This window comes from Halichoeres trimaculatus, unplaced genomic scaffold (assembly GCF_033239565.1).
Source record: "Halichoeres trimaculatus isolate MK-OKI-2021-1 unplaced genomic scaffold, fHalTri1.1 fHalTri1_scaffold_12, whole genome shotgun sequence".
In the NCBI taxonomy this organism is placed as follows: domain Eukaryota; kingdom Metazoa; phylum Chordata; class Actinopteri; order Labriformes; family Labridae; genus Halichoeres; species Halichoeres trimaculatus.
In genome coordinates, this window is record NW_027437190.1 from 21576807 (window position 1) to 21602988 (window position 26182).

The 26182-nt window shown below is 38.7% G+C and overlaps 3 protein-coding genes across 4 annotated transcripts in view; 1 reads left to right on the plus strand and 2 right to left on the minus strand.

Annotated features, from left to right (window-relative positions):
* Nucleotides 1-1538: 1538 nt before the first annotated feature.
* Nucleotides 1539-4512, minus strand: dscc1 (DNA replication and sister chromatid cohesion 1). Its single transcript, XM_074682654.1, has 9 exons — nt 4174-4512; nt 3770-3938; nt 3556-3690; nt 3213-3303; nt 2952-3090; nt 2708-2760; nt 2430-2584; nt 1909-2057; nt 1539-1795 (listed from the first exon to the last, which is right to left on the minus strand). The coding sequence occupies exons 1-9, from the start codon at nt 4341-4343 to the stop codon at nt 1684-1686; spliced, it is 1173 nt and encodes a 390-aa protein (XP_074538755.1). The 5' UTR covers nt 4344-4512; the 3' UTR covers nt 1539-1683.
* A 188-nt stretch (nt 4513-4700) lies between these two features.
* Nucleotides 4701-15756, plus strand: mrpl13 (mitochondrial ribosomal protein L13). Its single transcript, XM_074682655.1, has 7 exons — nt 4701-4836; nt 6818-6941; nt 7316-7409; nt 7643-7703; nt 9463-9549; nt 10318-10439; nt 15425-15756. Exons 1-7 carry the CDS (start codon nt 4810-4812, stop codon nt 15447-15449), a joined length of 540 nt encoding a protein of 179 aa, XP_074538756.1. The 5' UTR covers nt 4701-4809; the 3' UTR covers nt 15450-15756.
* Nucleotides 15757-18842: 3086 nt separating this feature from the next.
* The window catches only part of col14a1a (collagen, type XIV, alpha 1a), a 129287-nt gene continuing 121947 nt past the window's right edge, over nt 18843-26182 (minus strand). For both annotated transcript variants that reach the window (XM_074682658.1, XM_074682656.1), the window contains 3 exons: nt 23193-23270; nt 22036-22191; nt 18843-18981 (listed from right to left, as the gene is read on the minus strand). In XM_074682658.1, the coding sequence (XP_074538759.1) occupies nt 18953-18981; nt 22036-22191; nt 23193-23270 (263 nt within the window). In that variant the 3' untranslated portion in view covers nt 18843-18952. The remainder of the gene's footprint in view (nt 18982-22035; nt 22192-23192; nt 23271-26182) is intronic.

Sequence of the window (26182 nt, forward strand, 5' to 3'; positions counted from 1 at the left end):
ATGCCTACATTTCTTAATCTGTTCAACAACAAAAAATCCAGACACATTTGATTTGTTGCCTTATTTAACTTTCCGATTTTGTCCACTTTTTTGTGCCCTTTTCTGAGCGTTCACCAAAGAGCCGTTAATCCGAGAGTTACGGTGCATTTTATTTACTGAATGTTTATTTTGCTTGAACCAAAAGTTACAAAGGAAGAATAAAGCTCTTGTATCTTCAATTAGTTTTCGTTGCGTATTTTAATTTAATATCAATACATTTTGTAAAAATCTTTCCTTTACCAGTTTAGGATCGGGAGTACCGTATTGACGGTAATACAGCGTCCCCTGCTGGGGCCCTGCGGACTTGAAACCTGCGTGGTAAACTGTGGTGTCGACGCCAGCCACCCGTCCCTACGTAATTTCTAGAAGTTATCACTACACTCGTGACGGCGAAACCTCTCATTTTTTTCCACACATTAATGATATAGGTGATATATTTTAATTCAGTGCTTAGTCCAAAGAATTTCGGTGAAAAAAAAAGAAAAGAAAAGAAAGAAAGACAACCAAAATCATATCAAGCAAGACCATCAAACGTCGTTTTATTTGATCCTACACCGTGAATATAGGAAAAGAAAAATAAGCGTAAAATCACTTTGAATAGGCTACTGGAAAATCGAATCATGTTAGTGCTTGATTTCTTAACCGGATGTTAATCATTTCCCAGTTGATTATCTCGTCGTAGGTTTATTATCTGAGAATGGGATCCATTCTACTGGGACATAGCAGTTTTCATTCAATCAATTCGTGTTTATTCAATGTGACCTTGTTTTGTATTTCAAAAATAACTTCCTGACAGAAGCAAAAAAAAAAAAACAAAAACAAAAAAAAACGCGTGATAGAATGTGTTGTGTAGTCAGTTTTACCCAGAGTGGATCATTCACTGATCTTTTATGCACAGATCATCTCCCTGTCGACATGTTCTAGTATGGCACCTTCACAAATTCCCCCCAAATTCCACCCTCACCCTCTACCAGCACCTCACTGGTCAAAAATCACATAGTGGCTAAAGTGAGACACCCCTGCAGTCACTCCATTGGCTGAATCAGATGTAGCTTCACATGACTGGACAATCCATGAAAATGTTTTTCTCTTCTTATTTGTTCAATTCCAGCCCTACCCCTTTTAAGTGCTGTTTTTAATTCATTTCTGATGACCCTGATGAAGGCCACAAGCCGAAACGCGTTGGTCAAATAAAGTTGTTTCCTAAAACTACAAGTGTTGCTGGAGCTTTTCTGACCTCAGTATGGCACCTTGTCATTACCTTCCTGTATTTTCCTTATTCTGCTGGAAAAAGAGCAACTTTCTTTTTTAACTCAACAAAGCTAATAAAAGACTTAGAAAGTGATAATATTACAAAGACTTATTTTATTACCAACATGAAGCATTCTTTCTTAGACAAAATAAAAGCAGAAATAACAAAAAATAAGTCTGGATGTAAGTGAAAAAGAAAGAAAAATTCACTCATGAACTGGAATTCAAAGATGATATTTTTGTTGCTGTACAAAACAGCACGGTAAATTGTTGACTGAAATATACATGTAATGTCAATAAGGATTCTTTTAAAGTTTAATTACATTTTTATTATTAGTAAAATATTTTCAAAAGTCACAGTCATATTTCCACATGGCCCGACAGAGGACATGTTCATGTTGCCACTGGCCTTCTAGAGTTGAAGACCTTGATCCCATTTTGCATTGAAGATCGAGCATATTTGGTCAGGAGGGCTCCGGTGGTCTGCTTCTCACCACACAGGTCCCTGTGTTTGAAGAAGAAGGATTACAGATCATGATCTATCAGATAGTTCCAAAAATTATCAGCAACAAGGTAAAATCATACTATAGATAGTCAGAAAGAATAGATGACACCTACTGGATATATGGGGTGATGTCTTCTTCTGTCCATTTCTCTCGGAGTGAGAAGAGGTGGTTGAAACGCTCCAGCGTGTCCTCGGGTAGATCCTCTACCCGCAGCAGACAGATAGTTTCTGGACGGGAGGTTCGGTCCAGCAGAGCAACACTCTGGAGATTTACATAGGCATCAGAAACTTCAATCAGATTCTTGAGGAAATGGGCAGAAAGTCTAGGCCTTTGCAAGATGCTAAACTCAGCTTTTTATTAGTGATGAACCAGTTAAGATCAATTATTGTAACATACAATGAGCTAAGATTAGAATGTGTTCTTGTCTTGACCCTTGAGCTTTACAGGCAAATTTGAATTGTGCATGCAGAGATTTTTTTCTGTTTTTAAATTTATTTGAATGTATGAATTTATATGTGGGTAAGATAAGGTCTCATCTCTTAGAGAGCCGTTTAGATGTGGCCGAATATAAAACACATATAAAACTTGTCTGCACTACACAGCATAGAGAAATAAAAAGAGGTAATTGCTTACCTTCAGCTGGTCAAGCCTTGTGCTCATACCATCTGGGACGCTCTGCTGCCAAACTTCCTGAAACTCTCGCAGGTTGAACTTGACAGCATTCTGGAGCAACAACAGTGCAGTGGCTCGACAAACTTTATCCTCATGTAGTGCAAAGTACACCGTGTCTATTTAGAGGAAGAAACAATAAAGTTAGTATAGTGCAGAATTAGACTCTGTGGGATTGAATTCACAGTTTAGCAAGGAGAATTATGGAATCAATGAAAGATACAATAGCTCATTTTCTTTACCATTTTCAGTGTAGCGTTTCCCGTAGCAGTTCAAACAGTGCTCAATCATCGCTCTGTAAAAGATAGAGAAGAATCTATTAAAATCTAGGTGGCATCTATTCAAAAAGACTCACTACGCCCTGCTCAGCATCACACTTAAATGTTACTTGGGTGTATTTTGCAGGCCCAAAAGTTAACTCTAGGTTGTGGTGCTGTATTTTCTTTTTCCTGTTACATTAGCTGTTGATCACAGATGTAAGCTTACTTTGGTTCCAGGGGACCCAACTCTTCAAGAGTGGTTTCAAGGGGAACCTTGCTGAAGGACCAAGACTCCGAATCCACCAGCTGAGTGATGTGACCAAGCACCTTCATCTCATAGTCAAACTCCAGTACGCGCCAGTAGCCTGGGAGACAGAAAACAGTCTCACTACACAATGGCAGATCTATGTGTTTTTTTTCTTTTCTTTTTCCTAAATGAGTTCTTTTGCATCTTCGTGCAGTTTAACACATTTTCTGAGTTGTTTACCATCTATCTGACAGGCATTGATGGCCTCTAAGTGGGTCTTTATCTCTTCTTCACTGGCCTGGATCCGCTCCAACAGATCCTGGGTTGTGTACTAGTATCAGAGAAACACAAGAAACCATTTATACTCAGAATCAAAGAACAGGAACAATCATTTGCAAAAGTGCTCTAATTTAGTTTAGGACATGTTCAACCAGTAAAGATAGTAATATACCAGTCTTTATTCTTTAACAAATGCCGACTACAAGAAAGCAAATACATGCTGCACTTTTTCTAGTTATTTCTGGCAACTTGATGTCCTTCAGTGGATTGTCATTACAGACTTCATTGTAGTAAGGATATTCACCCTGTTTTCCGTACTCTCCTCCTGCCCCCCTATAGCAGGGCCTTCATATGAGTTTTCCATCAAAAGCTTCTTTAGTTTCTTCAGTTTGGGGCGTTGTTTGCGCAGCTCCCAGTAGCTGTTACAGAATCCCCATATCTGAAACACAGACAGGATGTGTGCGTTAGTGTGTTTGATTCATGAGGGGCTGTGGTTTTTGGTGTGCACCATCTCCTACCTGAGCGTGTGCCACTTGAGAGCTGTCCTGACTGTTGGTCAGCTGGTCTGGTGTTTTACACCCTGGTACAAACAGCAGCACGTTGGATGTGTCGGCTAATTTCAGATCATAGGTTTTATCGCTGCTACAAAGAATTGCACGTTCATCCTTATCTCCTCGAATCACTAGACTGCACAAAGACAAAAACAAAGACTGCTCAGACAGGGGATAAAGATTTTCATTTTGAAAGGATTTTTTGAGGTTTAAACAAACTTCTAACTTTGACAATTGTTGAATCATTATGATTCTAAAATTACAATCCTTGGTTAATTAGTTTGTAATTGTTTTCCCCACATCTAGCCTTTAAAGAGTTTAATCTCTGCTTCCAAGATTAGCAATAACAGACTGATCTGATCAAATTTTACCTTTGGCCAGCTTCTATGTGCTTGCAAAGTGTGTCGTCCAGCTCCATCAGGCAGTAGTCTGCGGATGATACATTTTCTCCAAAAGACAGACAGTGGATAGTTTTCTGGAGATCCTCCGCTTTCAGTTTTGCGATCTCCAGAGTGGCCTGAACCTCCTCTAAAGTTCTCATGTCGAGTCACACGATTCGTTGGGTTAATAATGAACTGAACTGTTTTTGACAAATGCGACAAAATAAAAAATGTCCCAAGCATTAAACAGAAAAGAGCTATGCTGTTAGACGGGAGTAGATTTCCCCGCTCTCTTTTTGTCAAAAAGGAAATGACGTACCCTCACTGAGGTGCGCAGAGAAAATAAGACCGTCTAAAACCATTGTCCATGCTTAATAGATATAATTACATATAAATTCCTTATCTTAGAGATAATTGTTTTGAAGTTTTAATATGTGTTATAATTCAAGATGTCAAATTTTGACTTATCAGTCATTCTCTGAAGAGTGATAGAGTGACAGAAAGGGGAAAAGGCCACAAATTTTGTTTCAACCGAGATGAATAAGCAGACGGACTGCTATCGCTGTTCACGTTGGTTGGACAGCTGAGGGTCAACTGTTTGGATGATGTTCTGGTAGAGTCATCAACATGTCAAGTTTCTCTAGATCTGCCCAGGTAATCAACGTATGATACATGTTTTCATCGTTTTTATTTACCCATTCCACCATTACGTGAAATTCTATCAAACTACGTTTGTAAGTTAGCAAGTTAGCCAACGAGTGATGCTAAGGGGCTAAGCCCTGCGTGTAATGTGATTTGAGTATTAACCAGTCTTTTTTGGAAAGCAGCGTGGTTGGCTTTAGTTGTGGGCAAACCAAATATCAGAGCTAAAAGCTGAAAAAAAGTTTAAGTTACCTTATCTGATATTTGTTGTGCTCAGAGTAACCGTCTGCATATTTCGAGATTATGTTTCGGAGGCAGAGAAGGTCAATATTTTCAGATCTGTCAGATGTTCTAATATTTCTTATAGTTTATATTCCACTCTATGTACAATCCCAGTTCCATAAGAGTCGCGAGGCTTTATAATTTGCTGATAAGAGACTGCTGGGTTGAAAATAATTTTAATCCTTTTTTCTTATTTAAATATTGCATACACGGATAATCAAGTCTTGAAACTGAAAAAAAAAATAATTCCATGCAGAATACATTTACAAAAATTTGAGGTCAGCCACACGACAGGCTGTTTTGCAGAAGGACAGATGGGGAACATGTTCACAACTCTGTGAGGGACTGCGTTAGGAAATGTCTCAGAAATTCCATCCTGTAGTGGTTCTGTGTCTTTTCTTTTTTTTCCTCCAGATTCCTCAAATCCTGTGATGAAATTATGTGTAATATTTATTTATCTGCAGGACATAATATCATCAAAGGATTTGAGGAATCTGAAGAAATCTCTGTACAAAAAGACAAGACCCAGAACTTATACAGAATGGTTGTGATCTCTCAGCCCACAGACAGCTCTGCTTGAAAAAAATAAAGACACACTGTGAGGTCTTGAAATCAAACCATAAATACATCATGTGTGAACACCTGCTGTCCTTTCTGCATCCACAAACACAAGTTAAAACTATAACATGCAAAGAAAAAAATATTAAACAGTGGTGACTTCTCTGTGCCCAAGCCCATTGAGGCGAAGTGGAAAACTGTATTCTAACTTAATCTGTTTAACTTTGACATGTAAATGTACTTATTTTTGCATATCATTGACACTTTATCATCTGCTCTATAGAAGAGTGGGGTCATCTGGCTTTATATCTGTACACAGTATAAAATCCATCATCTGTAGGGGTATGAGAATTTATCAGTGCCCATGGCATGGATGATTGATGCATCTGGGAAGGTATTATGAATGCTGAACTCTATTTACAGGTTACAGAGCACCATATAATGTCATCCTGAGAAGGCCTTTGTCAGGGAAGACCCTTTAGCTTTGAGCAAGAAGATGTACATATAGCATGGCATAGACGACTCTCTTCTTCTACAGAGCCATGCTAAACTACCATGCTTGCAGTACCACCTTTTGAACTAGTTTGAGCCTAAATTTTAATTATAATGATTTAAATCAAGGCTTTGAGGGATTAAAAAACATGAAGATTAGTTTTAATGAAAATTTTAAGCCAGTTTTTCTGTTTTTTACCTCACTTACTTTTAAATGCATTTTAGGGGGTTTTATAAATGAATTTTTCTTCTGTAATAAAACATTAGGAATATCTTGGACCTGTTTTGTAGATCTGCTATGTTTTGAATCTAAAAAATAAAATTTTTATGTTTGGATAACTAAAGAAAATCTCAGAGGAAATGACAGATCAGTGCTTTATCAAAGCAATTTTACCCTTTGTTTTTACTTACTGAGTGATAGCAAATTATTAGCCGACACATCAAACCATAATTTTGGTTTGTATACAGAAAAAGTTATTAATATAAAAAGTAATATTTTTGTTTATAGCAATATTTTACTGTGTGAACCATCACCTAACCCCAGTGTGACTACAAGGCAGCATATTTGGTAATTGGTCCTCTGGTGACTTTTCAAATGTCTTCACTGAAAGAACTCTCCGTCTCATTTCTTCCTCCTGTCCTCAAAACTATGATCATTCAGCAATGGGCAACTTTTGCTCGATCCTGGTTCTTGATTGACGCCAGGATGCAGCCTCCAGGGAAGATTGCGACCATGTGTTCTATCAGGTTACAGGGGAAACACAAGCCCATCTACCATGCACTGAGTGAGTCTGAGTCGAATCTGCCCCAGATCACACACATCATTAGTCAAAAGCAACATTAACAATTCTCTATTTAACTACTTGTGAACTACTTAAAACAAAAACCCATCCTTAGTTTAAGTTGTTATAACACAAAACAACCACATGATGGCACAAGAAGATACACCAGATTAATATGCTTCCTCATTCCCCATAAGTTAGAAAGAGATGTTCTTACACCCCTCTGTTTTAAAGTTTGATTAATTTAATAAATTAGGTTTTATTACTGATACATAACATGTTGATGTAACTTCCCCCTCTATCAAAAGGGAGTCAAATATTTGTGAGCATTTTAATTCAACAATAAGCCTGCTGACAACAATTTGAACATCTTACAGGTGACATTGGTGACCACGTGGTAGTTATAAACTCGAGACACATAGCCTTCTCTGGAAACAAATGGGAGCAGAAAGTCTACTCGTCACACACGGGGTAAGTTCATACCCTGAATGTTTCTTTCTTATTTTTATTTTATCGTTTGTTTCTCAGTGTCTTCAAACCAAGTTTAGCTTAATGACTTGTTCACTTTAATACTTCAGGAGAAGTAATGACCCACTTGTGTTTTTAGCAGGTCATTGCCTCTCCTATCATTTGATAGCCGTAGAGGGCCAGTATACAGTCAGAAAAACAAGATCTTGATTTTGCTTTCTCTCTTTCCTGCAAAGGTATCCTGGTGGATTCAAACAACTCACAGCCACTCAGATGCACCAGAAAGACCCCAAAGCTGTGAGTGTATTCTCTCAGTTTAATCCTTTTTTACATTTCTATTCAAAGAGAATTTCAAATTACCTGATATGCCAACACCACACAGCTCATATCATGGGTTTTATTACACTCTGTGTGCGATTTCACCCACATTCTCAGAGATTAGCCTAATTCCTGTGTCAGGTGTTGTGACATTTATCCTTTCCTTCACATGTACTGCTCCTGCATTTTAATGTGAAGAGCAGGGTGCAGGGATTAACCAGCAGTGGATTTGTGCTGGTGGGCTTGTGAAGCTCAGTTTTGGTCATGTTACATATTCATGGTTTCAGGGGCTCTTCATTGTATTCAGCATGCTCTATGTAGGTCACATTCAGAACCTCACATCACCTACATATTAAACATTAGAAATCATTTACAGCAAATATCTGTTTTATGCAACATGGCAGCTTTTGTCTCGTTGACAGGTTGATATTTGGGGCAGTGAGAAATAAGGGTTGGTTTGATGTCCAAATCAAAAATGTGCTTTAAACTTGTTAAAACAACATGTTTTTAAGTTTGTTTAAATGTGTAGTTTGCATTTCTGTTGGTGTCATATTATTTTTTAATGTTTGAATGACATTTCTAATATTTTTAACAAACTAAAGAATGATTCTCATTTAATTGTCAAGTGGTGTAACCACAAAAGCATGATGAGTATTAAATAATTCAACTTTTCAGAAGCTAGGCAAGTGTTATGATGAAATAATTTGTTGGGAAAGATCATTTCAAACTAAAATATTTTAATTTTGAGCTTAATCATATGGGTTCTGTTTTAAGTATGCCGTAGACATTTATGTTTTCTCTCTATTTTTCGGTCATTTGTTTTAAAATGATTTTGAATTTCATTTTTACAGTGTAGTGGACTACTAAAATCAAATCCATAGTGACTTTTTTAATCAATATCATTTTTTTATCCAAACCACTGATTGCACCAATTGACATTTATCAGTTACACCAACTGGTTACGCCTTTTACCTGTTTACATTTCAGAAATAAAGCATGACAGTTTATTTCTGTAGAACGTTTGATGTACTTAAAAAATGAACAGAGTATTATGCACCATGCCCATTTAATCAAAAGTAAGATAATTATGGTGGTGGCATTCAGCTTCCTTTTTACTCTCTAGCTACTCATTTTATGTGTGACATTGGACTCTTTTGGATGCTTTGTTTGACAAAAGAAACAAGGCTGTCGAGAATAGTTTGAAATAAGAGTATTTGTGTCTGTAGAACAATTTTTGTGCCTTTAATAGAACTAAATGAGATATCTGTTATTTATTGAAATAAAAGTCAGTGAATTACTTGATCTGGCTTTCATTCTGTAGTTTACAAATCCCAGAAAGACATGTACTCTGCTGTTGGCTCTTTGAAGATGCAGGCTTTAATCCAGCCCCCGACCACAGACGTGTGTCCTGATGGTGGTTTAGCGAAAATGAGGTCTGAGGGTTGGCGAGCGACAAGGGACAAATGGAATCGAACAGATGACTGATTTGTCAGCTCTGCCTCTGTCCAACATCACTGTCCAGTATTTCTGTCCAATATCTCGGTCCAGTAAAGCTCTCCAAATCTTAATTCACTTTAGCGTAACACGCTCCATGGTGAGAAAAATGATTTTTAGAAGTGTACCAACATATGAAAAAGAAATAGTGTGCAGGTTGCTTTAACCACTTCTTTTTTTCATTTTACAAACAACATTTAACAGATTGTATGTCAACCTTTTTCAATGTGCTTCTTTTCACCAGATTGTAAAGTTAGCAGTTTATGGCATGCTGCCTCGGAATCTGAAGCGACGCACCATGATGCAGAGACTACACATCTTTTCTGATGATGTAAGTCCAGTTTCTAACTTTACAAATTAATAGCTCTTTAGACGGATGACTTTATGGTAATAAATCATGCAATGGAAGACACTCTGAAAGAGGGCATATTGCACCAAAAGGTGCAGTGATGTCAATGCACTGATCATCATTCTGATGGTTAAGAAAGATTCAGATATGATTATCTGACATGTTGAAGGGGTCACTGTCAGGTAAGAGACTAATCACTCTGCAGTTCTCCTTATCTCTAAGTATCAATTAACCACCCGCAGCTAATCGTTCAGTTGTTGCAGATGGTAAGTGTCTTCATTCGTTCCAGGAAAGACTTGTCCGTATATGATCTTGATGTAAGAGAGCACAGTCATTTACTCCAGGAGAAAAAGGAAGAATATCAGAACTTTGAGTTTAAACTTGTTAAAAACAAATGAATTGATCTTAGAATTTAGAAGTGAAGAAAGGCTGTTCTTCCTCTTATTTTGGTCCTGACATATTCTCCACCTCCAAAATTGATAGTGCACCGTGCTAAAAACAGTCATGCTCCATGATTGTTGGAAATGTATGTCTGCTGCTTTTGTAAGATTAAATGTTTTCATAACTTTTATAACTTTTTAAATCTGAACTTTTGTTTTGCTGTTCAAATGAGCCTTACAGGATGGCTGTTCATTTTTGTCCCCCTTTTAATGGCACTTCCTTGCAATTCAATTACTGTATTTTTCTTCCTTTCTCCTTGGGTTTGTGTGTTTTCTTTTTTTTTTAAATATTCTGTTCACACCTAAACAGGAGCTGCCAGAAGACATCCGGGCCAACCTGACGGAGGAGCTGCCTCAGCCCAGAGAAATCCCCAGGAAGCTCAGCGAGTACACACAGGAGGAGATCAACGCCTTCCCCAGACTGTGGACACCGTATGTACAAACACTTACAATCTGCTCACACACACACTCTATATATATATATATATATATATATATATATATATATATATATATATATATAGCTAAATATATATATACTCTATACATATACTGTATATATATAGCTCAAAACGTAAAGGCAAACAGGAGATGGATTTTTGTACATCATATTGTAAGAGAAACAAAATTGATCATAAACACATTTTCTAAATCAGTGTTTTTTTTTAAGACATGTCTAAGTCAGTATGCAGCGTGAAAAACTGACAGAAGGGCCTCTGCAGGAAATAAACACACTTGTAGCTTTTTTAGTTTCCATCATCATGAGAGGAGCCTCAGAGAATCAACAGCAATGTACTAGAGGGCATGCAAAAGTAACATCTCAGCAGGGGTATCAGAGTTTTATCGTACGGCTGTAAAATGGCTTTTTAGGTTGTTTGAATTTTCTGATTGTTGCTGTCACAAAATGAATGTCCTGCAGAGAAAGTGTACATTAATTCACCCAACAGAACGTTTTTGTCCACTCCACTGAACTACATGAAAATAATTTTAATATATATGAAAATGCCGTCTCTGCTGATGCTGGCGCCTTCTAGAGCCTTTGTATCAAAACAAGTGAAACACAATCAACACACTGTCATACTTAAATGTCTTGTGCTGGTGAAGAGCAGCCAGAAGGGGGTGATGTTGATGTGAATACTCTCTGACTTTTTTGACTTTTCTCATTCTGAGACTGTTTCTCGGTAGTTGACATAAGGTAGTAGGATAAACATCCTTTGCTTGTTGTGTTTATAGTATTTGTCATACGTTGATAAGGACGTGCCATGACTTAGTCGCTTATTACTGTTCATGACTTGTTCCTGGTGAACATCCCACTGTCCTCTCATGCTCTTATTGTGAAACACTGTGTGGATGAATGACACCAGACTGAAAGCCTGTTTTTTGAGACCACTTTAACTCATGTAGGAACAAATAAAATGCAACATTAGTCACTTTAACTGCAAACACAAGGCTGTGTTGTGTATGATTGATGGTTGTGTTATTTGGAGAACTTCCTTGATTGGCTTCAGGCAGCTGTGGCCCAGTAATGTGGTCTCTCCACTAAAGGGTTGGTGGTTCAACCCCATCTCCCTCAGTCCACATGTCTAAGTGTCTTTGAGCTAGACTTGGAACCCAAACGTGTTCCTGGTGGCAGAGCCAGCAGTGTGAGTGTGTATAAATGGGATGAGAACCCTCTGCCTTAAATGTATGATTGTGGGTGTAGTGTTGAACTGCATGTCATCTAATGCTCTGAGCAAACAAAATACTACAGAGGGACACAGTATCAGGCTTACCCAGCTTGTACCATGTAGTTGTGTCAGCGGTTGTATTGTGTTACAAAGTTCTGTGTAAAGTTCAGAAACTGGACGATAAATGGTTAAGATGTTTCAAATGAGCGAGTAGAAGGTCAGTTGTTTTCTGCCGCTCTATGACTGCAAGGGACATTCAAGGTTTCTCTGTGGGATGCAGCAGAGCATCTGTTATTTGGCATAATCATATTCATGGCTTTTTGAGTCAAGTATTTTCCGGCTGGAGATTAGACTGACATTGTGACCCGCTGTTTGCTGTCATGATGATGTCGTCCTGTTGCATTTCCCTGGTCTCACCTGTAGTAAACATCATCCTGACAGGTTAACTGAGAGCACACTGTGTTCCACCTGCTCAGCAGCACCATCCTCTGTAGCCATCAATCCAGTCATCCACTTGTCTCTTGGCTCTTTTTATACTGGGTACTCGTTATTCCACTGGAGAAACAGCTCAACAGCCAAGTCCACTCTTTATCGTAACTTCTGTTAATCTTGGATCATATGGCAATGCCATAGTCTCTGCAGTTGGTTTATTTTGTGAAATAGACATCTTTACATTCCACAGTCAGTGGTAGAAATCACTTTTAGAATCAGGAAGCCAACTTGAAAACACATCAAACCCGGTTTATTCCAACTTCCAGCAGGGGGCGACCTCACTGGTTGTAGAGAGAAGTCTTTTATGTTGAAATTTAGAACTAAATTATGAACCTCTTAGCTGATAAATCTACTGAGGCCTAGCTGTCACCGAACAAACGGCAGGATACACCCTGGGCAAGTCTCCAGTCTCTCACAGGGTTTTTGCCAACTTTGAGGTTTATTAAGGACAACACAGTGATCATTGTGGTTGAATAAATGGCACATTAAGGGCTGTGATCAAGTCTCCACTACAGAGATCTAAAAATGCCTTCATCAGTGTTCTGTTCATAATTTCAGCAAGCAAATATTCTCAAAGGCCTTTACTTTGCAAGCCAAAATAAATGTCGTACTCATTATCCTTCAGTTGTTGCTACGACTGGTTTGGCTCATAATTTGCTGTTACGAAACCCTGACTCCTTTCAGCATCCGTCCTCTCCTCCCTAACAGCATAAGTTCACATATCAGAATTATAGTCGCTGCAACAACTTCTTCTACACTGTGTACATTTTTTATGGAACACTCAGACCAACAATACATTAAATAAAACATTTTTCAAGTATTAACCCTTTAACTAGAGGGTCTAGCCTTGACACATTTTGTTGTTATGGCTGTTAAATGACCTGAAAATGCCCAGTGTCTGAGTGTTTTGGCCCCTTTTTCCAGCTTTATATAAATTTTAGTTTTTAGCATATGGTAAATGATTAATGCACATAGTATGAAAGTATCAACAGTTTAAAATAAGAAAACTAAATAAATGAAAAAAGATTTTATTGCAGGAGTTCAGTGAGATAGAGCACTGTTACTGTCAGTAAGCACAGCCTCTCAGCTCTGTCAGCGTTGGAATTTTTTGGATTGGGCAAAAAATAAAAAGAGTTATGGTATTCAGAAGCTGGTAGCAACTTTGTGATATTTCCATTGTTTTGCTTTGTGGTGCTGCGTCACATTCTTGTGATTACCATAATGAACCATACATAACCAGAAAGCACAAATTACTGGGTGTCCAGTGCTGTTAAAATTTCCGCTTTAACAAACAGCGACTAATAAAGTTATGGTAATAACTCCATGATAAATGGTCAGATTGCTTTGCAAAACAATACAAGACAAGGTCACCATAATTTCTGACAGATGTCAAAGTATGATCCAGATCCTGGCAATATTCTGGATACTAAGATCTGGAAAATGAAATATGTACTGGGTAATCATAATTTTCAACACTGTCAGGTAACAAACTATCGTACAAACCTGCAACTAACACCAAATTGTAGCAGACAGTCTGTGAAAGAGAGTATAACATTAAAGTAGGACTAAAGCCAGAATCAAAATATGCTTGGCGGAGGTCTGCACTCTCCGAGTGCTTTTCTAGACTGAATATTTTTTCTAGAAGGCAAATTAACCTTTTTCAATATGTTGAAATTCTTTAACGAGTGCCAACAGACTTGTATTACATTGGTGCTGATGAAAAGTGTCAGAGGTCACCAAAACTACTTGCACAGATCAATACCTCTGGAGAGTGAAAGTGTTACCACCCCTTGCGATAGTGCCAGCTCTATATTTACTTTGGACAGAGTGTTATATACACATATGATGAAAACAGCTCCATCTCACTATGATAAAGAATCCTTAGAAAAATCCTGGATCCAGATGGCGATCCTGATTGACACCAAAATTTAATCACTTATTCCTTATCTCGTTTTGAACATTTCCTGAAAATTTCATCAAGATCTGTTAGTTTTTGAGTTATGTTGTTCAAAGACAAACTCTCCCAAAAACATAACCTCCCTGGCAGAGGTAATCAACAGAAAATTGAAATACCCTGCTGTTAACTGCTTCAACTTGAACCAAATTTTAGGTAAAAAAAAGGGTTCAGTTAATTCATAGAAGACATTCTGTGGATGCACTGATGATTTAACTTAAAAAATGTAGCTGCTGATTTTTTTTTTTACAGTATTTCAAAACTGGTAAACTACTCATCTCCCTCATACGATGAAGACAGATACAGAAATCCAAGACTAACAAATCTGCACGACTACTTTTCAGAGGTGGAATTTGATTGACCCCTGTAAAATAGGTTTTGACTACCCTCGTGAAACAATGTCAGGGAGTCTGCTGTGTTGAGCACTCAATCTGTTTCATTAAAAACAGCTCAGGCAAACCCTGTACACATTTAATCTGAATTTATAAATCAAAACATGTGACAGAGTTTATACCCAGGGCTGTGAGCCAACAAGTTTCTGTTGGTGTTTATGTGCGCGCCTTGTTCAGGCTTGTCCAGCGTGTCTGTTGTATGTTCAGCATTGCTGTCAGACTGTTTGCGCACACAGTGATGAATGAGCCACTTCTTATTGTTTACTGGACCAATCTCCACAGCCAATCAGTGCGTGTGCTCAGGCCTGTCGCTGTGTGGTCGTCAAGGTCAAAATAATCCCAGTTTATTTAAGAGATGGGTGCCAGACTAGTTAATATTCACTCCTACTCTCAGTCATTTTACTGACCAAATATATACAGGGGTATGTATGTACGTGTGTGTCAGGGGAGACATGGCTAAGGCCATCCTGGGCGATTCAGTTGTTGCCCTTTACTCAACACATAGTTAATATTCACAGAAAACCTTGGAGCAGAGGCAAAAGATTATTGGATATGAACCCCCCTACACACACACTTTGCTCAGAGTGCTCAAACAGAAAATCAACAACATAAACATACTGCTGTAGCTGATAGCAGAGCTATTACAATTGATAACATTTTTGTACTTGGTATCACAGCCAATACAGCGTCCCTGATAATATCAGTCTGCTGCAATCTCTGCCTCAAATTAAAGTAGGAGAAAAAACGAAGAGGATGCTGTATCTGCTCAGTTTGAAAAGAAAAAAAAAGGGAAATGGAATCTTTGTGGTTGCTCATCTGTCACTTTCTCTCCATGTTTTTCCTCGTAATCGTTTCTTTTCCAGACTCCTCTGCCTCCCCATACTAATGTGTTGTCTTGTGTTTTCTCCACAGGCCCGAGGACTACAAGATGAAATGAAACCAAGGCGGGCTGACGTGACCAAAGCTCACAAGGTGTTTTTTTTGTTGGCATCAGAGACACAGCAGCAGCATATTCCTGTTTATATGACACTTGGGAAAATATTGTGAAACCAGATACCTTAGTGAAAACTTGCAGAGTAAGAGAATCTGATTTTCTTTTATGAGACGACACATTACCAAAAAACAAGTCAAATCTAGGCAACAACAGAGTCATCACAACTTGGATTAATTAAAGTTGTAGAGAAGATTCCTCTGACTGAAGACTTAGATTATCTAGCAGCTCAGAAAATCTGTCCTTTTAAATTTGAGCTATAAAATAATCAGATAAAGCCTTGAAGAGAATGACATCTGTAAAATCTTAGTCTGACCAATTTCACTGCTAAGAACAAATCTCTGCCATTACTCGGGTTGCAGCATAACATGTTTGGGTTGGTCAACAAATCTTGATTATTTTGTCTCAGTGTGTGTATGAAATTTCCAGTGCTTAAATTCTGTTTATGAGAACTATAAAACATGCTAATAAACTATTTACTAAACCTGCCCTTGTTAAGTAATTCTTTATATTTTTCTAACTTAAGTTTAATTAGAACCAAACAAATTACTCACACAATTTTATCATCTCATTTCAGATTTATTGGTTATAAAAGCAAACAAAATATAAAATAAATAAGTTCATGTTGTACCAAGGGGTGTGGTGATGAGATTCCCTTTCAGGCTCAACAGTTTCAATTTTAAATAAACCAGGGCCAGCTCACAGCTTCACTTTGAGATCCTTCAGTGCTTGTTTTCACAGGCTGCAGAGCACGAGCAGGGGAGTCGTGGGTCAGTCCTTGCTGGCTTCACTGACTGTTTTCAATAATAACTGGATCCAGTTTCTATCTGAGCAGGAGGTCAGAGGTCAGAGGAGCAAATGGCATCCACAGTGAGCTGGCCTCACTTTGCATAAAAAAAAGAACAGAGCAAAGCAAGACAACAGATTTGCTTTCTTGAAGTCGGTCTTAACAAACGTAGGTTATCTTTGTGGTGACACGATGAAATATTAGAGGACAATACAACCTTTCTGGATAAAAATGATAAATCTCAAGTAGACAATTTAATGTTTTCTGATGTTAAGAGAGATTTCACAGAAATGTGTCCAGTCTTTGTAATAGGCTGGTTTAAGGAGATTTGATTAAACAGTAGTTGGTAAAAAGACACAAACTTAACTCAGTATCGTACAGAGAATTATTTCAAACAGTACTTTTTTAATGAACCAAAATTAAAACCAGCATGGAAACAAGAGATTTACCTTTGTAAAAAGCAGCCTGTACAAATGTTAACGACTCATCATCCTCGATTTTGAAATGTAATGTAAAGGAGCAGGTCACATAAAAAAAAACAAAAAAACAAAACAAGATGCACATGTCCTGGTACTTGATGGTTGGCTCAAAGGAGACATGCAGCTTCACACAAAAAACAAAGGTACAGTCCTGAAATCAACTGTGAGACAGGAGCAAACAGGTCTTACCTTTACATTACGTTACCACTGGACGATGCTAACATAGATCAGGCACTTCTCAGACCCCCCTTTAACAGAGATATCGTTTAAGAGTCCGCAGAGCTATTTACATCTTTGCACCTGGTGGAAGAAACCACCTGACATACAGGGAGGGGGAGATCTCACCACAGTTTCAGAACAGGGGGGAGGGGGGGTCGATGTGTGTGCATATCAATGTCTGATTTGCTTCCATCAGTGTGTGTATCAGTGTGTGTGTGTGTGTGTTTGTAGTTTGTAAAGCTCAAGCACTTTAGGTGAGTCCGTCCTTCCTCAAAAATCTGTCCTCCTAATTCTCCTCCATGACGATGACATCACGGGGGAACCTCCTGGAGACGCCCGGGGACCTCAGCTCTGTGTCCTCAGAGTGGGTGGGGTTGGAGCGGTACCCCTGGGCCTGTTGGGAGTGGGATTGGGGGTAGTACCGAGGGGGGTAGCCACGGTAGTAAGGGTCTTGCTCCTCCTCTTCCTCCTCCTCCTCCTCGTCTTCACCTCCTTGGTCATTGTTGTAAGCCACTGCGGCGGGGTTATACGGCTGGCTGTACGGCGGGTAGGACTGGTAGCCGCCATGAGGAAGGGGTTGGACTGGGGTGGTGGGGATATTTAGGGTCAGTTTGGGTGAAGGTTGGGGATCATTACAGCAAACATCAAACCACCACCAACACGGCTGAGCATGGAGCAACATTAAGGCATTTTTAGAGATTATTTAAAGGCCATTTTGCCTCTGATTTGACCGGACAGCTGCGGAGAGACAGGACTTATGGGAAAGATAGAGCAGGGATGACATGCAGCAAATGGCAGAGGACAGCAGTTAAACCCAAAGCTGCTGCAGTGAGGTGTCGGCCTCCCAATACGAGACACACACCCTACTAACTGAGCTAAACTGGAGCACTGTTAGGGCTCAATTTTAGGGATTACAATGCCCTTAGATTCCACAACAGAAGCAGTTAAAGAGGACATGCTATTAAAAGGTTATAAAGCAAGTAGATTAAGTATTAGAGAGGCATATTCAAGTGCCTTAACAGTGTAAAAAAGATTGTGCGGTAATAAGAAAGTGGGTTAATAAAACTGAAGAATTGTTTCAACCCAACATTGCCTGTTTCTGCGTTTTTCTCCCCAGATTAAGCCTCACAACTGGGTCAACACAAGACTGAAATTAAGATTTTTCTGCCCAGTGAACAGTGTACACGACACTCAGATACAGGCATAGTTTAGTAAGGAGAGCAGCCAATCAGCATCAAAGTAATTCAGCGCAATTTAGCTGATTCATCAGGCTTTCAAAGAAGAGATTAGAACAGATTTGAGCTTCAAGTGAGGCTGCTGCAGCGAAGCTTTGTGAGCAGAAATAACTGTTAGAAGGAGACCGGATCAGTGCTGGTGATCATCATCACAGCAGCATTATTGGGGTTTTGTTCATCTTGGGAAGAAGGGGAACTAATCCATTTTTGTCTCTGAGACTGTCGATGGATGAAAACAGCTAGATTAGCATTCCAATGCTGTTAAGCTAACAGAGAGTGGAAATGAATGCAGCTCCTATTCATAAAAAGAATCACAGAGCATTGTGAGTGGAAAACTGAAAGGCAGGTGAGGTTTCTAAAAAGAAACTAAAACAGACCAAAATGAGGGCAAGAAGTAGCTTTACAACACTTGCTTCATTAAGGAGGTGCCTTGTTTTTAACTTCTACAAGGCCAAATTAAAACTCCCTGGCCGTTTGAGGGCTGTAAAGCAAGAGATTTTACAAAAGTGGAATTTGCTTCAAGAGCAATCAGAAAAATAGAGCTTTTGAAGAAACTAATGAACAGAAAACGTTGCCGTAGGGATCAGGAGGTTAGGAGATGTCATCTTCCTCCTAAAATAAGGAGGCTCAAAGAATAATTTATCAAATCTTTCAGTTTACAGATGTATGTACAGCGCTTGGAGGGGGCAGGAGGAGGAGGAGGAGAGGAGGATGGTTGGAGAATACTCTTCAGTAATCATTTCGAAAGTCCTGTTGAACTTCAGTTAGAAAAGGAAGAGAGAGGGAGGGGGAGAAACAGTCGAAAAACAAGATGTTACCTCGTATCAAGATGAAAACCCAACGACACCTAAGACTTTAACCTCCCAAACTGCACTGACCAAACAACCAGCTTCTCATAAATGTAGCTCATAATAAGAGACATTCAAATTTTATGTTTGAAAAGAGTGAAACGTGTCAGATCTCTATTCCTCTTTCTGTGCAAAAGAAAGTGCAAATACAGATTTCTCACACAGAAAACAGAGGCACAGAGAGGGTTCACCAGGAGAAACATGCACAGTGAGTTTACTGAAACAAACAAGAAATAGCACCTGACTTCTTCACTCATTAAGAGATGATAGAGTCAACATAAACACATTATTTTCAATACATTTGGTTTAGAGAACTAAAAAACAATGACCTAGTTATTAAATTATGATAGGTTTCGGACTATTTCTCCATCCATCAAAAAAATAACTGCTGTATAAGACTTTCATACTGAGTAAATTAAAACACCTGAAATGGTACCAGAATTTGAGATATTTGCATGATTTTAGCTGCTTGAATGAGTGAGTGTTGCCAATAAAAATCAGACAGCAAATAAAGCAGGTAAGCTGAAATGTAAAACAAAGCGAGTTAGTTAGCCGGGCACTGTCCAGAAGTTTTAAAAGTCTGTTGTTAAAGCATCTCCAATGGTCGTGGATTTACACGTTGTATCTCTTCAGTTAAATGAAAACTTAAAAATGTGAATAAGTAAACTCAGGTTATCAGTTCAAAGTCAGACTTTTTGGGGACTAAAAGCCAGGGTGTCTTCCTTTTCTTTTCTTGAGTCTCACCTGTAAAAATAAGCTAATTCTCACTTCAGTTGCTTCTTAAAGAACAATGCTGAAGATATCAACACACTTTTATAATAATGGTATCAACATTTATAATGGCACGTAAACATTCATATCTAAGTATTGCTTCGTCTGGATTCAGCCGAGCTTAGTTTAATGTCAATGGAAAGTAACAGTATCTCTTAAAATGAGGTAGTGGAAAGAGTGATTCACACGGTAATGTAACCTTTAAGTTATTTTGCATCCCTTCATGAATGTCTGACCCTGTTTGAAGTCTCAGCTTTCTCAGCTTCAACAGCCTTTGATTCAACTATGGTGGACCAAACTCTCTGCTCACACAGCTTTAAACATAACACAGAAAGTTAAACTGACAACAGATTTGGTTAAAAGAAAGTGCTTTTAAACTAAGCTTTCCTTCTAAAAGACACAACTCCATATTTAAGGTCAGATATAACAGCTGTGGAAGTGGAAACACTGTACAAAGTGTCTGCTAATACTTTTATTTTAAGTTGCCAAGAAAGTTGAACTTGAATTTGGTTGAGAACACAAGTAAACTTCTTAGGCACAAAATCAGAAAAAAACATTTTGACTGGAATCTATAAAGATGAAAAAAAACTGATTTGATGGATGAAGTAATGTCTCAAACTTGAGCTACTTTAAGAGGATGATATTTCAACAAGACGGCTGGTCTGAGGAGTAGATTTGTGATGTCCGAGCTGAGAGAACAGGCACATTAACTCCTGAAGGTTCTCATCAGAGTGAGTACTCAAACATGTCTAGTGTGTGTGTGTGTGTGTGTGTGTGTGTGTGTGTGTGTGTGTGTAGCAGTATATTTTATTAGATCTAAATACAGACAAACAGCTCGGTCAGTGACACAGCTAACTTCTTAATCCATCAGTAAGGACACAAATGTAAAAATTTCACAGTGGAACAACCATAAAATCCTGATTACTCTCCAATTCTCTGAGAGCTTTACGAGAACAATAACTACCTCAGAGCCGGCAGTCACTGTCAAGGCTGTATTTCAATGTCTGATACAAATAAAAGATGGTTTACAAGATGGAAAGACTGGGCAGGGTGAGACTCTTCAAACGATTCGTGCCACTGAATGAGCAGAAATTTAAAAGGAAACATTTTTATTTTAGGATGTTTACTTTGAACCAAAGGGAACATGACAGAGAAGTTTATTCTGAGCTGCTACAAAAACAACTCTGAACAAAAAGGTCAAAACTAACAGCACCAAATTTCCTGTGAAGTCTGGACTTTTTTGAGTGTTTTGATTACTTTTGGGAAAATATTCCAGTCAAAATGTTATTTTGTTCCTATTGCCAAATTCTGACCAATAATGTTCAGTGTCTGTAACTGTGAGTACTAAACCTGAACTTTTATACCCTTGAAGTTTTTTCCATCTACTCCTGTAGTGTAAATATAAAAAAATTGAAGTTTTAAAACAGAAAAGAGGTTCTCCTAGTTTATTAACAGGGGTCTCCTGATCATTCCTGCTTCTTTGTTTTTCAAATTTTACATTGAAGTAAAAATATCTTTTAACCTTGCTGACCATCACATATGATCCGAAAAAAAGCTTGCCAACCTAAATCATACTATACTACTAGCATTACTGAATCACAGTTTACAGTTAGTTTTAAAGTTTTAGTTTTGATTACAGCTTCCAACTTTTCTGTTTTTATTTTCCTAAATAAACTGATTCCATTAAAAAGTGTGTGCTCATGCATCACTGATTTCATCTAAATAAAACAAGTTTGACAAGTTTTGACCAACATTAAGTGTTTACATGAAGCACTTTTATGCTGATCATGCTCTAGGTCCTGTTATAAGCGGCCACTGTAAACAAAGCTGGCAAAGTGATGGAAATTGTTTGTTTGTCTACCCTAATACAGATAGGTCAACAAACAATTTATGTTTATTTTATTGTGATGGATTGTATACATCACTTAATTTCCAGTGGTAGATATTTGTTAAATGTGCAGTTTTAACATCAAAGCCATTTGAGTGTTGGTTTAAGTGTTATTAGTGCTTAGAAATAGCTAAGTAACTTTCTAAATGTTTCAAAGTTTTCCTCTTATGGCGGGTTCATATAAGATAGGACTCTTGTCAGCCTGCTTATGTTTTTGGAAAGTGTCCTGAGAAAACATTTGTTGTGATGTTGCGCTGAATAAATAAAGGGTGATTAATTGTTAGAAATAGGTTAAATGATGTTACCTCCCACATTGTACCCCAAACAGGAGTTCTGGTCACAGTATCCGGGTGGTCCTGTTGGTCCTGTGCTCCCTGGATTACCCGGTCGCCCAGGAGTTCCTGGGTTACCAGGTCGACCTGCAGGGCCCTGGCTGCCTGTCCGTCCTTCACCAGGCAGACCTGCAGGAGGATGACAGGTTTATGTTAAAGAAGAGTGAATACAAAAGTCGGTCATCAGTATATATTTAGTAAACAGGTCTCTGGCGATCTTGCACCTGATGAGTGGGGATGAAGGAAAAGAAGAAGAGAGAAAAATAAATGGAAAAAAAAAACATCCTGTCATTGCACTGACACTATCTCCTCTAACTCCCTCTGTGCTGCAGCAACAACATGCAGAAGAAGAGGCATGATTGTCACTTCCAGATGAGAAAGATGATGGTGGATGTCCTGAAGGCAGGAGCAGGACTTACACAGTGCGCGCTGAAACTTTGCCAGCGGCTTCTATTTTCTGTTTACACTAGAGAAACCGCTCCATCAGGACTCACTTCAGCAGCCGCCAGAAATATGAAATCAATATTTTGAGGGGACTGCCATTTGCCAAGAGCAAAAATTACTATCCCACAAATATTTCACCAAAGCACAGCGGACGAGGACAGAGAGCTCTCTCATGTTCTTTCCTCTCTTCTCGCAGTGTATTTAAGTTTTCAGATTTTTCTTTTACACTTACTGAATTATGAAGTAGTTTTGGGAGCTTGTTCTGTGAGTATTGATCACAAAGCAAAAAAGCACAAAAAAACTCCAGCACTGACATATTTTTAGAGCAAAAACCTCACAACTCAACACAGCATAAAAAAAAAATCAATACAGCGAATCGTATCCACGGTCTGAAACATCTGCTTCATTCTCTCACATGGACAGTTTGACAATGAGAGGGAAACAGATCCACAAAAAAATCTTTGTGCTGTTCTTTTGTTTTGATATTTATTCATTAACTTACTTGGTTTGGTGGAATGGAAAGTAAACGGAAGAACCAAACAGCCAGAAGCTCAGGCTCAAGTATAGAAATAACAAGTTATAAAATCTAAAGCACATATTTTCATTTCTTATTTTTCAGCAGTTTGATTAAAGCATACTGACGCAGTTGTTCTAAGCAATCAAGGACTACCTTGACTTCATCTTACCTGGAGGTCCAGGTGGTCCTCGAGGTCCTTGACTCCCAACACCTTGGCTCCCCCTCTCCCCTTTCTCTCCTGGCAGACCTGGAAACACACAATTCAAAGAAATCTGCATAAAACACAAAATCAGATCTCACTTTGCCTTGTGTTGGTACAGTCTTATGTGGCTCATTAGAGGTCTCTTTACACTTTGGGATTTAAAGTATTGATACTCAAGTACAGTTTTTTAGTTGTAAATAGTTTCACTTTCTGCTGAATACAATTGGATTGCTACATTTCATAGGGAATTGGTGTACTTAGTTATTGTTAACTCACTCACGGAGAGCTACTTTCTTAAAACATCTCTCAAATGTTCTCAGGTAAAATAAATGTCAGAAAAGGAGACAGCAAAATTATATATAAGCTTTTTATGACAAACAGAACAGCTTTGTGTTCAATTTATTTGTAAATCTCTGAACTCTCATTCATTGTGTTACCCTTTTGGGTGACTTTAAATACGTTCAATGACATATGAACACTTTTAGGTGGAATTAAGAAGACAAAGCTTAGAATTTGACAGGTGACACAAGTTACATACAATTAAAACACAGTTGTAGTTAAAAGTTATCCTCGATAAAAGCAGGACTTTGAATCCAGGATGCTTAAAATGTACTTGTGATGTTGATTTTAAAGGTCCCATATTATGCAAAAATCACTTAATTGAGCCTTTTAGTGAAATTTGTGGGTCTTTAGCTTTCCTCCAGCCCACAAAATGTAATATTTATTGACAAAACCTGTACTTAGTAGTGCTTGTGAATGTAAAATCCTGACCTAAAACAAGCTATTTAAGTTTTGGGGATTTGCCGACGTCAGCTATTCCCTTTTTGACCAATCAGGAGCAAGTCTGACCTGATTGGTCCACGGGAGCAGATACCCACGAACCCCCTCCCCACCCACTCCCCTCCCTGCTGCTCTGCTCTGTTTTTGGCTGTAAACAGCCACATAGTTCCATGCACAAGCTTCCCATCTCGGAAGAAGACAAGACTAAGTGGCTAAAGTTAATTTATGAAGGAAATGTGCCAGCTACACTCAGTTAAACTGTGCATGTGTGTGCAAGTCACTTCACGGCCGACTGTTTTTCCAACTTTGGACAGTACAACAGAGGGCTAGTAAATAGACTGGTCCTGAATCCAGGTGCATTACCAACCACCCACCAACAAACCTCAGACCCTGGAAATGTGAGTATTTTAAATGATGTGTGCTGTGGAGCAGATGTAAGAGCTTTTCCTCAGTGTCTCCCCTGTCTCTGTGTTAGCTTCAGGATGCTAACTTTAACTGCAGTTAGCCTGTTGTTTTAGCCTGTGATGTTACGGTAAACGAGCTTCGCCGTTTTCTAAACATTGTGCACTCTGAGCTTGTGGCGCCGCTCTCAGTGATGTAGAAGAGCAGGGCGGTATCAGCAATGGCTCATTTCCATATGAAGGCCACGCCCACTAAGTCAGAGCGCTCTGAACAGAGGGGCTATGAGAGCCTGGAAACAATGCTGCTGTGCTTGATTTATTGGCTTTTTGGACCAAAACATGTTACTACCATTTCATGAAGACATCAATAATCCATATTTAACTGGAGAGAAGGAGCAAAATATGGGACTTGACAGATTTCTACCATCATTTTGGAAGAACATGTGCTGAATAAATTGACTGGATGATTCATCTGATAACATGTAGTACAACACCAGAGTCAGCCACAAGCTTCTGTCCAGCTCTGCAGCTGTTTGAATGACCAAATGGAATATTCCTCGAAAGCTCTAATAACACTGAACTGACGTAAAAGTAGTGATCCGCAGATTTTCTATCCTGCTGCTTTTACAACTGTCTTAATCAACTGCATCAGGAAAAGGGAAGTTAGCACGCTGAGACAAAGGAGAAAATATCTTTAAAGTCCCAGAATGGTATTTTTAGCTGTTTACATCATGCCCTAGTTGTTTTTTAAGCAAGGGTTTGAATTCAAATGCAAAAATAAAACGTTTTCTGTGGTGAATATGCAGCCACGTAGTTTCTAACCTGGCTGCCTGAAATTGTCTGAATGGGAGGGCACAGGCTGTCAGAGACAAATGAGAAGCAAACAAGTTTGTAAAATACTCTGCCTGCTGGTCAACAGTTTGCTTAATCGTAGAGCTCTGTGAGCTGACAGTGAGAGATGAGTGGGAAACTTTTCCAACCTGTACGATTTTATACGTGACAAGTGTAGACCAAAGTGAATGAAGCGAACATGAAAGCCTTTACTCTGTTGCATTTGCGCGGTGAAAAACTACCTCTGGTTATTGCTCTTATTCATGTTTTCCCAACTGTTTTTATAATCCCCGTACTGTGAGGTCTGCAGCTGAAATATTGAGTCTAAAACTGTCACACACCGTAAGAATAAATCGGGGCAAAAAATCAGTCTTAGCGAATGAACAGGAGTTATTTTAGTCAGTGCTGGCTATATTTATGATGCTTAATTTGCATATTGCATCTCAGCATTTTTCTTTTTCTTGGCACCTTAAGATAATCTCAAGTTAAATCCGTAATAAATCTTTTTTAACTGTTTATTCAACTCTGGTTTCAATTCACAATAAAAAGCCTATGTACGTGTGTGGTCATAAACGTTTTTGGGAGTATCAGAACATCTAAACTGCCAAGAAGGAGGTAACCATGCCTGACATTTCCTGACAGCTCTCAGCTTTCCTCATCCTCTATGTGCACAGACTCTTGCCTGAGCTGTGCGTGTTTAAATGATGAAGACGGAGGCTCATAAAGGCTGCTGCTGCTCTGAGGTCTCGTGGCGAGGGGAATGACCTCATCTATACTGGAGTTACTGTCTTCATGCCTGGACTGAACCTCACTATGAGTCAGACAGACAGCAGACTAGAACTAAGAAAAGCAGCAAACAAGCAGAAAAGTTTCCAGCTCCAAGTTCAGCCAGGGATTGTGTTGTTCACTCCAGTTTCTTTGCAGAATAAAAGCCCAAGTCAAAAA

Bases quoted from the DNA above. Each gene is read 5' to 3' on its own strand.
- dscc1 (XM_074682654.1), bottom strand. From the start codon at position 4,343: ATGAGAACTTTAGAGGAGGTTCAGGCCACTCTGGAGATCGCAAAACTG. The intron at 3,691-3,769 runs GTAGGAGATGGT...TCTGTGTTTCAG, and splicing joins CTCAAGTGGCACACGCTCAG to ATATGGGGATTCTGTAACAG. The intron at 2,761-2,951 runs GTAAGCTTACAT...TATCTTTTACAG, and splicing joins TTGGGTCCCCTGGAACCAAA to AGCGATGATTGAGCACTGTT.
- mrpl13 (XM_074682655.1), top strand. From the start codon at position 4,810: ATGTCAAGTTTCTCTAGATCTGCCCAG. The intron at 7,410-7,642 runs GTAAGTTCATAC...TTTCCTGCAAAG, and splicing joins GTCTACTCGTCACACACGGG to GTATCCTGGTGGATTCAAAC. The intron at 7,704-9,462 runs GTGAGTGTATTC...TCTTTTCACCAG, and splicing joins ACCAGAAAGACCCCAAAGCT to ATTGTAAAGTTAGCAGTTTA.